At 37.5% G+C, this 16,865-nt stretch overlaps 1 protein-coding gene and 1 pseudogene across 1 annotated transcript; one reads left to right on the top strand and one right to left on the bottom strand.

Moving 5' to 3' along the window:
• Positions 1-5: 5 nt before the first annotated feature.
• LOC139786671 (transcription-associated protein 1-like) lies at positions 6-6,743 on the bottom strand (annotated as a pseudogene).
• On the top strand, positions 5,864-16,109 carry LOC139786669 (NACHT and WD repeat domain-containing protein 2-like). Its single transcript, XM_071725800.1, is given in 25 exon segments — positions 5,864-5,966; positions 6,124-6,212; positions 6,623-6,739; positions 6,952-7,155; positions 7,274-7,418; positions 7,717-7,942; positions 8,022-8,220; positions 9,856-10,098; positions 10,167-10,364; positions 10,519-10,658; positions 10,788-11,390; positions 11,663-11,768; positions 11,844-12,016; positions 12,224-12,443; positions 12,681-12,893; positions 13,145-13,346; positions 13,416-13,539; positions 13,610-13,963; positions 14,442-14,660; positions 14,723-14,869; positions 14,981-15,036; positions 15,039-15,209; positions 15,299-15,498; positions 15,634-15,803; positions 15,875-16,109. Coding segments are annotated over 25 exon segments (4,803 nt in total). The 3' UTR covers positions 16,056-16,109.
• The last annotated feature ends 756 nt before the right edge of the window (positions 16,110-16,865 follow it).

The following is a 16,865-nucleotide window of genomic DNA, read 5'->3' as shown; positions in this document are numbered from 1 at the left end:
CAAGGATTTTCCGTTTGCAGGATGAGTCTGCAGAGCGCGTCATTGAACTTGGGTAGCGATGCCGGATGTTGTGATATATCCCTAATGATGGTGATCTTTTGCTCGTTCTCACCGGACTTTGATATACCTTTGGGGATTGAATTAAGTTCTCCAAAAATTTTTCACATGTTGCAGCATTTGTTCGCAGAGAGTAACGCTGAAGGTGCTCGGGAAAAGCTGCGTTAGATACGACAGTCTTCTGACGCAATCCAGACTCAAGTTTCTGTGATCACCAAGCGTCAACAGCATAGGCCGCATCATTGTGTGAACAGATTCCATATCGAGCTGAAAACCGGCAATAAATGTTTTCATACACTCAAAGGCTGTCTCCTGCAACTCTGCATGGGGTTTTTCCAAAGCTTTATATAAAACTCCAAGTATCTTGTTCCGGCAGTTCTCGATGTAATAGCAAGCTGCGAGCGCTCGTAATGCCGATTTTCTTAGGGCATCAAATTCGAGATTGATTTGTAGCAAGCCAACTTATTGAGATTGGCCTCGTCCGCTTCGCAGAGACCCAATAACTCTTGGAAAAATACCTTGTGCTCCGTGATGTTTAAATCAATGGTGAAGAGACGCGGATTCAAGGTGGTGCAGAATGTGTTACCGTCCATCAAACCGATTTGTGCGTTGGTCGGCTGATGCCTCAAAAGATGTTTCTTGGGCGGTATCATGTCTGCTAAGACTTCCTTATGCGGCTCCATGACCTCCGTCACCGATTTGTTCTGTATTTCGGCGAGCTGACGTAATGAGGCCATGGCCTGTTCCCGCACAATCGTGTGTGGCGACGTCACCTGCTTGACCAGTTCGCGGGTAACCTCGTACAGACTCTTGTTTTGCGCTTCTATCAATTCCGTGTTGTCCTCTTGAATCCCAGGATTCACGCAGACTCTTAGCATCTTTTCCAGATTTTCTTTTGCCATGTCAATAGCACCGTTAGACACCTCGTCAGTTAAATCCATCATTACGAATATGAGAGCCTTCAAGAAGACGAACAAGTGATTGAGGACCCATTTAGTAGCCATTCGTTCGAACAGAAACTTTATCGTTATACAACCACCCAGTTTGGCGTACCAGGCGCGCTCGTAGCACAGTGAACACATTCTCTCCGCTAAGTACTCCATGAAGGGCAATTGGCATGCCCGTTCCTTCGAGCCCAGAATATTCGTCGCAGTTTCTAATATCAGCACAAGCGCCAAATATCCCGCTTTATACAGTTCTCTTTCGTCGTGACCCATTATGACAGCGAGAGCATCGATCAGCACAAATGGGTCTTGACCTTGCATATCTTTGCGGTTTTCCCGCTCCGTCCAACTGAACAGACCGGCCTGTTGTGCTATGGCGATCATCGTGTAATGCCTCACGACGGAAACGACAGTGTTGAGCACAGAAGGTCTCAATTCTTTGATCTCTGCGGCGACAAACATGCCGGTCAGTGCTGTCTGCTGAACATTTCGCGCCACAGCGTCAGGACACCTGTAGTGTGGTCCTTGTTGAGGCAGTATCTCGCCTTCTTTAAAACTCGGATGCGTAAACAAATCGTACCATAGGTGAGCGGCGTCGTCCATTTTTAAGGATGCCGCCAAATAGCAATATATAATCTCCCAACATTGCTTGCGGTAGAACACATCCGTCGTGTTAGATTTCAATGCATTAAACGCAGCCTCGATCACTTTTTCCATTGGAAAATCGATCGACTGGGACAGTCCTTGGAAGTAAACCACTACATTGGGAGAATTGGTCTCACGATCATTGTATTCTAGCTTTTGCGGTTCAATCATCATTCTTCGATTTCCACCGCCAAATTTGCCGAGGACTCGGAAGGCGACGTGAGCTTGATCGGTGGAATTATGCAATGTCCTCCAGAGAGCTTGCATTAATTCGGCACGAATCGGTTGTATATGCTCATATAAAAAATCGGGCTGCAGATTGTCAACGCATAATTCTAGAGTACGAAGACCTTGGCTTACTAGACAGTAACTTCCGTTGAGAGCGGAAACCAAGGGATCCATTAGCATCGGAAGATACGGTAAGAGAGAACTGAGACGCACGGGCACAGTTAAGCATAACTCGACAAAGAGATCTTTCATATGTTGCCTATGTAAACCAGATTGCAGTCTGTTCAGTCCCTCCAACATATTAGGAAGCAGGGGTAAGAATTCTTGATATAATAAATCATGAGAGCCACCCCCTATAGATCGGAACAAAGCACGCAGCAGTAGAAAATAGTTGTATGGCTCCTTCGCTGACATAGCGAGCTCCATGGCGCGGTTTACAATTAGATTTAAATGTGGCCGCAGCATGTGTTCGTTTTCGGCAGGAAAGAGCGATACGCTGCCGAAGACAAGTTTGAATAATTTAAGATACAGATTACTGCGTTCCACATTCGATCCCATCTCGCTCATTCGTTCGAGCAGATATTCCACCAGGATGGTTGCAAACGTCGACGAGACTGTATGACTCGACAAGAATGAGCTTCCGATTATTTGCAAAGCGCAGTTTTTGAATATTCTCTCGACCATATAATCTATGGATACAGAGAAGATCTCTTGAAACGTTTGGGGGTTCATTTGCGTGAACACGTTGCCGAAAAGATCTAACACCTCCTTCTCTTCTCGCGTCCGTATAGTTTGAGATTGTACTGGTCTGCCTGGCTGTGTGGGAATGCCAATTGATGGTGGTCCTATTGTGTAAATATCTAGAGCTGGTAAAGCCCATTTAACAAGTTGTATATAAATCAAAGTCTCTTTCGGCTGGAGTTGATTGGACTGCGTTGCCTCGCTGGTTCTGCTATTGATGCAGTTAGATGTTATAGCCTTAGCTCCATGCACTAAGCTTTTCACTAAATTTCTATAATCCGCTACATTGTAACTCATCGCCTGCGAGGTCGGGAAGCCAAATTTCGATTTTGGCGGTTCTTTCTCCTCATTCACGTCAATACACGGCTTCGTATCCTCAGTCGTATTGTCCGCTACGGCGGGCCGTAGCTGTTTCGTTTTGTTTCGCAGAATTGGAATATAGATTTTGGCGATAGTTTTAAATTTCAGAACAAAAACCAACAATATACGTATCAACAACTCGCGTCCTTGAGTGCTGTTTTCGGCATCGGATCTTTGCCTAACTGTATCCACCAGGTTCATCAGTAATTTACAAGAAACCATCTGAACGGCTGTGGGTAAAGTCTGATCGAGCAAATTTTTACCATACAAGTGCACCGCTCTGGATACGTCACTGAGCGGCAACTGTAGCCTAACATGATGAACTAAATCGGCGAGTGTTGAGTAAGCTAAAGGTCTTAAGGCCTCATGGGCGGTCCAACCGTGGCCAATAAAGATATCCTCGTTAAAGAAAATCTCCATATGCGGAATAAAATGATTTCGTAGATCTGTAGCGAGTATGTGGCGCGAAGCTATCACGAGTTCTTTGCGTAAGTGAGCCACTTCCATCGGACAGAGAGTAAATAAGCCTAGTATACCTTTGACCAGCATCGCGCTGTTCTGAGATATCAAGTCTTGGTATAATCTTATCACGTACGCAAGGAATGAAAGCGTCTTAACTTGCGCCCCCATGAAGTCAACGAAGACCTCTTTATTAAACCCAGGAGAATTTCGATGCTGCTGACTAGGTTGAAGCGATATGGTCGTTATCACAATTGGAACAAAATCCGATACGTCCTGATGTACATTCTGTTTGTATAATTGATTCAATAAAACCACAATTATCGGTAATTCTTGAAGCACCTTGAGAGATAGCACTGCTTTCGGAATCAAATTGTACTGGAAATAATAAGACATGTCCTAATTAATTTCACATTTCTTTTCTTTACTTTATATTATGTACTTTCAATCATAATCTGTATGCGAATTATACAATAGGATAAATTTAGTACTAAATAAATAAATTAACAAAAGACTATAGTTACCGTCACGACAGTACCATCGGCAGCTTTCTTTTCGCTTTGTATTGCTGTAATCGTAAACGTTTCTTTCAATAGGGCTTCTATGTTAATTTCTGATAGCTCTTTTACACGTAGAGGCGGACGTGGTTCAAATATTTTTGGCAAATTTTTTGGTAACTCGCTATATACCGATTTGACAAATTGAAGGAAATATTGAATCTGTAAACAGAAAAGAAGAAAATAGTTAAAGCAATATTATAGAAATAAGATAAATGACACGTGAGTCCATGTGAAAATGATTGGTTCATAATTGGGTCTCAGGTTCGAATCTGACTTTCATCCTATAGGCCATTGCATGTAACAAAGTTTTAGTCATAATCGTAAGGCCGTAAGAAAATAGACCAATCACACTCGATTATTCTTCGAGCTCAAGGAGAATAATCGACTGTGATTGGTCTATTTTCTTACGGCCTTACGATTATGACTAAAACTTTGTTACGTGCAATGGCCTTATGTATACTTTAGTTCGTAAAAGATTGAGTTCGTAGAGTTTAAAAGTTGCAAGTAAAGAAATATAAAGTAAATTGTAACAACAAATTGATATATATATATATATAGGTGTGTGTGTGTGTAAAATAAATTAATTATGAAAGAATTACTCACTTCTGGATTGAATGTCGGTTTATATTGCTTATGAAGGTCGATTATGATGCGTAAACACACTAGCACGTTTTCTTCATTGTCTGTCTCTAGTAGTTTAAATATAAGGGTCAGAATTTGCCTGACATATGGACGCAAGTATTCATTGCTTGGTAATCTATGTATCATTTCCAAAATTAGTTTTCTAACTTGCTGAATGTTATATTCTGATATAAAGTGCGGCTCTCCCTCTTGCAATATCTTCAGAAAGATCTTCATCATATGATCGAGAAATCCCGGATATTGTGATGAGCACATAATGATCTACAATTAATTTTGTACATTATAATTAATGTAAACATAAGTACATATATTAAATACATATATTTTCCTCCGACAGATTAATTAAGAACTATTATGTACTGTATGAATAATATTGATGATATTTGAATACCTCGAAATTTTCTGATAATTCTTGAGCTGCCTTCAGTTTCAGTTCATCTTTTGAAACTGGATCAGCCAGCATGGTCACGTATGAACGATATGTGTTCATTTGTGTTACTGGATCGGGTGCCATTTTGATCGTTATGAGAGATCCTTGGTAAATACTATAAACAGTCCATTAGAAGATCTGAAAATCAAATATTCAATATATGCAGAGATGTGCAAAAAAAATTGAATTAAAAAATTAATACATATATATAAATTGCTAAATAAAGTACTTCTCTTCCATATTCTTTATAGTTCGATTTTTGAACATTCGAGTAAAAATTGTTTTATGTTGCTTAATGTAAGGACATACTTTATATCAACAAATTTATATTAATCGGTTAGATATTAAATATCTAATACAATAAATATTTATTTGATACAAATATTGAGCTAAAGGAATATATATGTCTTAAAATCAATGGATCTATGTTGTGTAAACAAGCCTTAGCAACCACTTTGCTCAGTATATCAGAATCCTTTTCATTTATATAATGTATATTTTAAAAAGAAAATATATTCTGTGTAATTTACGGACTTTTGTAGTAGTATAACATACAATAATATCATGTTAGCTATAGTAGATAATGTAAGAATTCTGTGATATGGAACACTCGAACGAAGATGATGAGCTACAAACTCCACTAGCTCACGAGATACTATAGTTTTATTGTAGATGTATAAGACATTGGAAACGCAGTGCGGATTTTAGTTTGCTAAGCATTGCTGCAAGCGATAAGAAGAGATCTCGACTGATTTAAATTTCTAGCTCAGAGATCAAGGTGTATTAAGAGACAAAACATGGACGAAACAACGATTGATTCAATCTTTTCGGGATCATTGAAATCCTTACCACCTGTCAGTTCAAAAATTGTGCGGATATTCACGAGCTCGACTTTTACTGGTAAGCTGTTAATATATTTATAGTTACAGTAGGAGATAGTAGAATAAAAATAATAAAAGATACAATTTAGTGTTAAAAACTTTGAAAGAAAATGCAAAAGCAGTATAAAGTGACATATTGCATGTGAAATAGCAATGTTTATTTGATTATATTTCAGATACGACAATGGAAAGAAATACTTTAATGGCTCAGTGCTATCCCAAACTCAAGGACTACTGCAGAGAAAAACATGGTTTAGAATTTCAGGTAGGACTTTATTTCATAAGAAAGAAAATAATATGGCACATATTGAGACAAGCTGTTAACTGTATACTGATAAATATACATAGTAAAACATGAGTTATACATCTTGGATAGAGAAATTGATTTTCACGGTGCCAGGTACCGGTAATATACCTACATATAGGATTCAACCTTTTTATGTTAATCTTTGATAGGAATCGAGTAAACTTGATAATTACATTTAGGTCACATATACATATACTACAATTAAATTAGACTTGGATAATCGACAAAATCAGTTGTTGCATAAATCGCTATTTTATTTATCTAATTAATAATTTTCTCTGGTTAATAATTATATAAACTAAAATATTTTGTTATTAATAGAAATCAAAATTTGCCTTACGTAATGATGGTTAAATCCCCCTTTGCAGGTGGTTGATATGAGATGGGGTGTACGTGATGAAGCCACCGACGATCATATGACTACAGAGCTGTGTATGAGAGAAATAGAAAATTGTCAGAGACTGTCTATGGGACCCAATTTCGTTGTCAGTAAATTTGCTTTTTAATTTAAACGGTTTAATCCTCCGTTACTTTACTTAAACTTCTTTTTCGAGAGTTTATAACTTCAGAAATATATCTAATTGTCTAATTAAGCAGTAGATTGTGTGATGCTCTTTCAACCTTTTTTTCCAAGGTTTGAAAAAGCATCAAACATTTTAATATTTACAAGAAACAAATATAATATTTTTCTACATAGGTATTCCTTGGACAGAAATATGGATATCGTCCTATACCAACATATGTTCTCAGTTCGGAACTAGAGATGTTAAGAACAGAATTAGAGGGTCAAGGAATGGACGTTAGTCTTCTGGATAAGTGGTACAAGAAGGATAGCAATGCTGTGCCGCCAACAAGTATATTACAACCGATCTCGTCTATCCTCAAAAACTTTAACAATAAAGTAAATCACTTTCGGCTACGTGCAATAATTTTACTTATTCAATGCATTGTCTGCTACTTAATTATTATACAATTATTTCTTTCCTATAATTATATCTTCTTGTTTGTGTATCTTTAAGAGAATACCTAAGTTGCAACAAGAGGATCAGGCGATTTGGTGGGACACCATGTGCAAAATGCAAAAATTGTTCAGGAAAGGCGCGCAATCCTTATTTAATAACGGGAAGTTTGACAAGGATACAATGCATAATTATTTCATGTCCGGTAAGAAAGATCCAATAGATACGAGTATAAAAACATAGCTCGATTTTACCAATACCGATAAAATATAATAAAAATTTATAAATCTTATGTCTTATGTTAATGAAAATAATTTTTCATACAATCTTTAAGATATTAAACATTCAAGATAAAATATAAAAATTGTTCTCTGGCCACTAATAAAATTTTCAAGCGTTAGTACTAAAGCCCAAATATTTTTTGGATCATATTTAGGATTGCATTACCTCATATATGTATTTGCATTGTAATAAAATCCTAATAATTACTAATCCTGAAACAGTGACCGAGCGGGAAGTGATTAACGGTGTGCTGAACGTTAAAAATACGAAAAATCATTGCCTGGCGTACGTGCGATACATAAACAACATTAATCTCCAAAATCTGAGGAAGGCCAGTTTATTTTTGGATATAGCCAATAGAAGTTTGGATAACGAAGCCTCGAAATTGTTGGCCGATCTGAGAGACGAGCGACTACCGAATAAAATCGAGAGCACGAATCTGCAGAGGTATCTCCTCCTTCCCCGAAAATTCACGAGATAAGCAATTTCTGTTGCGATTACCTTAATCGTGCATAGTTTTATGCAGATATACGGTGGAATGGATAGGGAGAGAGGGTCTGGATCCTGAAACTCATGGCGAGTACCTTCAGCACTTCATCACTCACTTTTACAGAAACATAGTGAAGCTCGTAGACCGTGCCATGAGAAAGGAAGATAATTCCGCGCAGGGACAAATAATAACCGAGATTTTGCAACACTTACATGCCTGTAATAATTCCGTAAAGGTAGGGTAAAAGGAAATTTACCAAGATTCTAAATATGGCCGAAATATTTAGGCCATATACTTTAATGTGTAAAGTATTAAATTAATTTGAATGGCTTGCTGTTATGAATAAAGTTAAAAGAGAAATTTAAAAAAGAAAGAGACTGATAAACTTTTCTCTGTATGAAAAACGGCATTAAAACCGATGATGATTATCTTGAGTGATAGAAGTTATTAATTAAAGGCAAATGTGATAAATCTAACCAATCTAATATTTATATATGTATATTCCTCTCTTGTATATCTAAACTAGAGACCCTCTAATCAGAGACTGGCCGTAAGGGGGCCACTTTTAATAGGTCCGCCATTTTTCTTCAAAAACAAGAGAAAGAAAGAGAAAGAGATATAATTAAGAGAGAAAGAGAAAGCAATATGAATGTATATCGCTTTCTCTTTCTCTCTTATATCCTTCTCTCTCGCAGGATTTTGAAGAAATCGCCTGATGGCCAGTCTCTGATTATAGGGTTTCTAATCTAAACCATATGCATATATACAGGGTGTATTAGAGCGCCCGTATCAGGCATTTTTTTTAGAAAAACGCATTTTCAAGGAAAGTGTTTCATATAAAAGTTGTAGGGTTTAAAAAGATCTATTTATTGATCTTTTCAGTGTGACCTTGATTGACGTCGCCAAGGTTAGGACAAGGTCACCTCGAATTTTTTAAATGGGACCTCCTATATTTTGAAGGGGCATAAAATAAGAAAAATTTTGGCGCAAACTAGAGGTCGATATGTTGTAAAAAATTGGCTTTTTTGAAGTTTGACCCTAAATAACTCCCGAACAGATCAACGTATCGACCTCTGGTTTGCGCCAAAATTTTTCTTATTTCATGCCCTTTCAAACGATATACTATAATATAGGGGCGTTTCACTTAAAATTTTTCAGTATCCCATGGGGACTCTAACTCAAAAATTTCAAGTAGAATAATGAAAGGAATTGAATAATAATTTCAATTTGTACGTTTGCAATTTTACAAAATCGAATACGTCTGCAAAATACAATCAAATTTTTTTTTAATTTTGTATTTTTTTTATAAAAATCGATTTCTTTCATTATTCTACGTATAAAAGTATCAAGGTAAAATTATCGAAAACTGAATACTTTACGAGATATTTCATATTTTATATCAAAAATATCATGACAAACTTTGAAATACCTCAGGAAATTCTTAACGAAAGAGAGCTTTATTATAGTGTTTTGAAAACGTCTCGACAAGGGCTACAAGAATATGCAATAAAAAATAGCGGATCCAATTAAAAAAATTTAAAATAACCCTGACTTGACTTTAATGACTCCACCTAAGGTCAGACTAATACAGTCAGTAAATAGATCTTTTTAAACCCTACAACTTTTGTCTAAAACATTTCTTCCAAAAACGTCATCTTTTCGAGATAATCCAGTCTCCCGACCTTTTTGTTACACCCTGTATATTATTCGTTTTAAAGTAACAAGTTAAACTTATACTAAAAATAAAGTTGATCTGATATCACTCATGATCAGACATGGATTAGATAACACAAACTTCGAAATTTTTAATCAATATAATTATTTTTTTTTTTTCGTGGATTACTCTGTACACTTGTCGCATTCGCTACAGGTGTTTTACGGACGCGAGGACACGCTGGAGAGGATAAAAAATTACATGCTAGGTAACAGCGATAAGCCGTTAGTGTTATACGGGGAAGGAGGATGCGGCAAGACTTCTCTGCTGGCGAAGAGCGCGGGTTTGACGAGCAGCACCTGGCTGACCGGTAAAAAACCGATCAGTATAATTCGGTATCTTGGCACTACCCCAGACAGCAGTGCGCTCACGCCCACGTTGATCTCCATCTGTCAACAAGTGAGTGCCGCTTATGCTTCTTTCCATTTTGGAAGATGACAATGAAACATTTTTGTTGTTGTTCACAGATTTCGTACAATTATGGATTGTCATTTGAGGAGATTCCAGATGATTTGGTGCCGCTTACAGCCTACTTCAAATATTTGTTGACCTTAGCTAACGACCAACAGCCGATTCTACTGTTTCTGGATAGTGTCGATCAGCTGACAGGTGTACAGGGTAACAAATTATCGTGGTTACCTACGAGGCTACCACCAAACTGTAAGGTAAATATGAATGCAACCATTAAATAATGATAATATAGCAAAAGAAAGTAAATTACGAAAGAAAAAGCTTTTAAGATATAGCTTAAATTTTGATCAAATCGGTTCTGCATAAGAAAAAGTTTCAACTTCAACAACATATATACGTATGTTTTAGATGATTTTATCCTGCGCGGCGGAGGAATCGAATCCGGTGATTTCGAGAGATTATCAGTTGCTGCGCAGGATGATAGACACCGAAGAAAGCTTTATCGAGGTAACTGCCTTGGGCGAGGATCTAGCCATGGACGTGATAAAGTAAATAAATAATCAATATTATTAGAATTGTTAAGAAAAGAATCCGCTTCGAATTGACAAAAAGATATTATCCTTGACTTCCTGAACATTCTTTTGAAACATTTTACATATTATTCACCGATCTTGCAGAATGTGGATGAAAACGGCCAGGAGAGATCTGAATAACTACCAATGGCGGTTGGTGGCGAATGCTATATCAAAATGTTCCCTACCGATCTTTGTGAAACTTGTGTTTGCGGAGATTTGTCGATGGCGTAGCTATACGAAACCGGCGGACACGCACCTGGCCAGCACGGTGATGGACAGCATAATGATGCTATTCGAGAGGATCGAAAAACAGCATGGTAAAATCTTGGTATTCCACGCTTTGGCCTATATTACGGCCGCTAAGTCTGGCTTGTCGGAGTCCGAGCTCGAGGATCTGATCTCCCTGGACGACAAGGTTCTCGACGACGTTTACCAATACCATTTGCCGCCGGTGAGACGCATCCCGCCTCTACTCTGGACCAGAATACGAAACGATCTGCCCAATTACCTGAGCGAAAGAGAAGCGGACGGTGTAAGCGTCTTGAACTGGTACCATAGGCAATTCAGAGACACGGCTAAAGAGCGATATTTTAAGAACATGAACATGGCGATGTATTTTCACTCCATGATAGCGGACTATTATCTAGGAATTTGGGGCGGCGGCAAACCGAAGCCTTTCAAGTACACCGAGATACAGAGACATCGGTAAATACAGTGGATCGTTATGATAAGTAACATTTTAAGTCAATTAATGTAACTTCATGTCAGAGGCAGCAGAAGAATAATTCTTATAAACTTATATAGAGATTTAGCCTTCAATTTTTAAGATAATAAAATATTAACGGTTTATTTAGTTTAAAAAGATACAATATATCATATTAAAAAATTGACTCCAAACAGATGATCAAAAAGCTAATTTTACTAACTGTTAAAGAAACATTGCATAATAAAGCAATAATAAGCTTTATAATTTACAGATTTAATTTAACAGACAAGGAAGGTGTGGCAGATAGAAAAGTACCAGAGCAACCATTGGCGTTTTACTCAAAGGAAGGAACCATCTCGCGATACAATTTACGAAAGGTATTTACGAAAAATGTCATAATTTATAATAAAGACAAGTGCTAAAAATATCTACTCTTTGTTTCACGATTGAAGTTTGGCGAATTACCATTTCATCTGGTAAGAGCACGGCGCTTTAAGGATCTCTTCGAAAATGTTTTATTTAATTATGAGTGGCTGCACGCTAAGCTGAGCTCTTGCCCCTTGCAAGCTGTGCTTTCTGATTTCGAAGATGCGTGTAGTTTTGTTGACAACCAAAGTTTGGTCAGGTAAGCCATAAAAACCAGGTACTTCCTCGGACAACGCAAAAGTAGTATATTAGTAATATTAATAATTTAGTAATATTATAATTTATCCGACATTCCAACTTTTTTTAAACTTTTGGACGTCTCGATTCTTTAGATATTTCAATTCTTTCAGATATTCTATAGATAATTTGCAGATACTGTTAATTGTAATATTCTTAATCTTTTCAGGGAACTCATGTTAGTCGCCGATGCTCTAAGACTAGGTGGCGCAATCCTGGGAAATCATCCCGATATGCTCGCGCCGCAATTGATCGGTCGGTTGTTGCCGGAGATCGGTGCAAATGTTAATGTAAGAATGTTACTCCGAGCATGCGATCATGACGGCGTCAAGAATTGCGCTCTGCTTCCTCTCTATCATTGTCTGCACACACCTGGTGGACCATTAAAGGTAATCTATGTATTCATTTATATAGTTTATTTAATTTAATACTTTTGGTTAAAAAATTCCAGATTAAAAAAATTGTTTGCTATTTTCTCAAATATATTGCATAAAAAATATACATTATACTAGTATGTCGTATCAAAGGCATTGAAAATCATTCATTTCTATCAAAAAGTTTTTATTTTCTGCAAAGTTGCGCAATTGACTTGTGGGATATCTCTGAATCACGATATCATTTTCTAGTACTCGTTGGAAGGCCATCAGTTCGCGGTGTTCGGATTTTGCTTAACGTCAGATTATCGCTACGTTGTATCGATATCCAATAAATTTATCACCTGGGATCTGAGTACCAGTGACATGACGAGGGATGTTAATCCTGGCGTGGAGGGTATAATGCAACAATTGGTATTAAGCCCCGATAACAGATATGCTGCGGCTTTTACGACCAACTATCAGGTACAATAAGCTCATTTAAATCTAAGAAATTATTTAAATTGTCGAGAAAGTAAAACGATGAAGCTTCTTTTTCGATTTAAAATTAAATGAATTTTGTTCTTTATTATGTTATTATGTCCAAAACTTGATTCATGAAGATCTTTGAGAAGTCTTTTGTAACTCAGAGACTCTCAACGATCCGATGTTTTCGATTAGGAAAGATCAGCTTCGAATTAATTAAAAGATATTTCACGACGTATGATTTTCCATAGAGTGTCGTTTTGAATACCCTGACGAGCGAATTCGTCGTTATCAATAATCCTTTACCGAACGAGGACGCGGTGTGCGGTGTGCATCTGATGAACCAGTACGCTTTTATCTACGGAAAGCTAGGCTGGTGCAGATTCGACTTGCGAGGAAATCTGCTCGACACTCACAGCAATCCTGAAGATTCCAACAAATGGCCGATTTTGTGTAAGAAGCAGTTCATCTATACCCTGTATATTTCCCACACCGTGGTTGTTATTCTTGCGTTCCTTATAGACGTGGAGTATACGAATTTGGATCTCTACAGAATTGTATTCTGGTCGGGAAGTCTCGACGACACGCGTATGCTTTTGCATACTTACAGGAAGAAGACATCATTGGATCCGTTCCAGTTTCACAGGTAAGACGGAACTAATATCAAGAGATTATGCTGAAAGATCACAATAATAGAAGACTGTTGACTTTTTCAGTGCTTTGGTCATGACCAAGGACAAGAGTACTTTGTACGCATGTACAAGCAAGGATGATTATAGAATCACGAAATATAGGAGCGATGAGACCTCATCTTACTGGGAAAAAGTTTTCGATATGCCGCGGGCGTACAACGACGATGTGGAGTATCTGCTACAGCTGAAGTTGGATAGAGAGGAGGAAATGCTGTTAGCGACGACCGGGAATGGATTCATCGTGTGGTTTTTGGAAAGTAAAAGCGACGCGCATGTTTTAATGTTACCGAACGGAGTTAGGAACATCAGTACGCGAATGATGTATTCGAATTCTGTCATGGTCAGCGGCACCAAGAATTACGCTGTTGCTGGTGTAAGGTGCGCATCTAAGAATTATCGCCGTTCTTTTAAACTTAATTTCTTGCAGATGGCAAGAAAAAATAAAATAGGGAAACACTGTGAGCTTGTAATAATATAGGTATTTAGGCGCTGTCGATGTTCAACATCAAATCTAGTCTTCTAAATGATTTACCGCAACAAAAATATCGAGATACAAACGGTTTTTGAGTTATGAGTAAAAAAAAAGAGGATACACAGATAAAGTGTCATAAGAATGCGAGAAACGATGAAAACTTGTTCTGTTAACTGTAATGTAATAAGAGCTTGATTTGAGGCTTTAGAGAAATTCCAAGTTAAAATTCTAAAAATAAGAGTTGAGGATTGCATTAAGATTGAGAAAAAAGTTTTTTCAGTTTCTAACAGAGAATATTGTCCTTATTGAATAAATACCACGTATTATCAAACACTATAAATTATGGGAAAAAACGGATATACGAGCTTAAATCGTCCTTTTTAGGAAAAATTTATACGTTTGGTCGCTCGAGACGTCAGATTTGGTAAAAATACTGGACGCGCACTTCGCGAGGATCATTCAACTGGAAGCATTGACAGTTGCAAATTGGAATAGCGTTGTAACATCGAGTATTGATAGAAGCGTCAAAGTGTGGAACATCAACAATATTTTCGAGCAAGTTCACGTTATCGACAGGCACGAGTTGCAGATAGACATGTTAAGGTAATCTTGTAAAAAATAAAAAGTTTGATTTACGTGACTCATTCTGTATCATTATGAAACAGTTTAGCCGAAGAGGGTAACTTGGCCGTTACAGTTACCAGAGATTGCGTGGGTGTTTGGGACTTGCTAACGGGTAGACTAATATCAAAGCTAGCCGACAGTCCGCTAGGAGCAATTGTTACACACGCCTGCATCACGCAGGACAGCAAGTGAGTTAATTTCGCCCAACTTAATCTTACTAAAGATTAATTTTTTTTATATCAAGGCTCAAGATATATAGTCGAGTTAAAACAAGAACCAAGCTTGGAAAAAACGGATAGAATCAGAAGTAATTCTCATTTCAGGTATATTGTGTCGACAGAATCGGGCAATATTCTTATTGGAACAGAATTACGGAGCAAGTATTGTTCAAGGAAGAGCAGACGAACGTCAAGCAGTTAACGTTGATAGAGAACTCATCAAAGTTCATAGCCATTTCGAGGCCCAATAATCCTACAGGAGTGGAAAACGTACGAACTACGGCGACTCTTGTCATGAGAAGTATTCCTGGTAGGGAATATTAATATAATCTCGATTCAATTTCGTAGCGCGGATATCTTTGAGAAGTTAATAAATACATATTATTATATTCATATTAGATGGCAGAACGATATTCTCTTTGGATTATCCTGTAAGAAGTAACACCGGTACACCCTTCCGACAACTTGTGATAACATCGGACGATTCTTTTCTGGCAGTACCAGCGGCTGACAAGGGCAACAGGGATTGCGTTGTAATTTATAGCGCGAAAACAGGAACGCTAATCAGTAAAATACCTATAAAGTTGCCTGGATTTAAGGTAACGAGCTCACTTAGCTGATTATTATCATGGCGGGACAATCTTTAAACATAATTTAAATAGAGATAAATTTTTCGGTGAGATTTGAGTCAAACCGAAATAAAGTAATGTTGCTACAGAAATTTATGTTAACAGGATATTATATGCATTACACCAATGCCTAACAAACCACAATGGATAGGTATCATTGGCTCTGATAAAGGTACAATTCTTGATATTAGTAAGAAAAAGATTATACGTACGATTCCAAAATGGAGTGGAAACATCAGCAAGGATGGCAAATATACTTTGTATGCACCTAGCAGGTGAGCAGACGTTATTCAGATACATTTTTAATTACGTATTGTATTACAAAGCGACTAAATATATTTTTCAGAGGTGGCCTTGAACTCATAGAATTAAAGAAAGGTACAAGCGTGAAAACGTATATACCCAAGGTAGCCGAAGGCGTGTTTACCATTATATCAATGTTTAATCGTACAGACGAGTACGTGTTGTACTATCACAGCGGTCGAAAGACTATCAGAGTCTTCAGGCAAGTACACATTCGAGGCTGACAAGGACTAATTAATCTAGAAAATCATAAGAAGTTACTTCGAGATTTCATTCAAATTACGATTCAAATCATTTGTGCCTATATACCAACTCGGTGTGTTTTAGAATACATTATATGTGTGTATAAACATATCTCACAGATCTTCAGACTGTGAGATGATAGCCCAATTACAGAGTGCAGGCCGAGCTGAGTGCCATCGATAGCACGCACGATGGCAAGAGCATTGTTTGGGGACAGTGGACGGCTGCGTATCGGTATTGGCGATAGCCGATCCTAAAAAGCCTGAGATGAAGGAATATCTTGCAAACGTGCCGTCTCGCGACGAAGAGGTAAGGAAGAATATTTGGTAAATGTATACAGTTACTTAAGATTTTAGAGAAAGATTTTAAAGAATAAAATTGAACGTGCTTACTATTACTGGCCTAGTTTACACCGATCACTTGATACGCGTATTAAATAGTAAATAACTAGTAAATTAGTTTGATTATGGCTGATCAGCTCAAATATACTATTTGATACGCGTATCAAGAGGTCGGTAAAAAGCCTGAGATGAAGGAATATCTTGCAAACGTGCCGTCTCGCGACGAAGAGGTAAGGAAGAATATTTGGTAAATGTATACAGTTACTTAGATTTTAGAGAAAGATTTAAAGAATAAAATTGAACGTGCTTACTATTACTGGCCTAGTTTACACCGATCACTTGATACGCGTATTAAATAGTAAATAACTAGTAAATTAGTTTGATTATTGGCTGATCAGCTCAAATATACTATTTGATACGCGTATCAAGAGGTCCGGTGTAAACTAGGTC

The sequence above is a fragment of the Temnothorax nylanderi genome, unplaced genomic scaffold (assembly GCF_030848795.1).
Source record: "Temnothorax nylanderi isolate EJ_2023f unplaced genomic scaffold, tnyl_v1.0 TNYL_tig1107_pilon, whole genome shotgun sequence".
NCBI classification, from domain to species: domain Eukaryota; kingdom Metazoa; phylum Arthropoda; class Insecta; order Hymenoptera; family Formicidae; genus Temnothorax; species Temnothorax nylanderi.
This window is presented reverse-complemented; position numbering and strand designations above follow the sequence as displayed.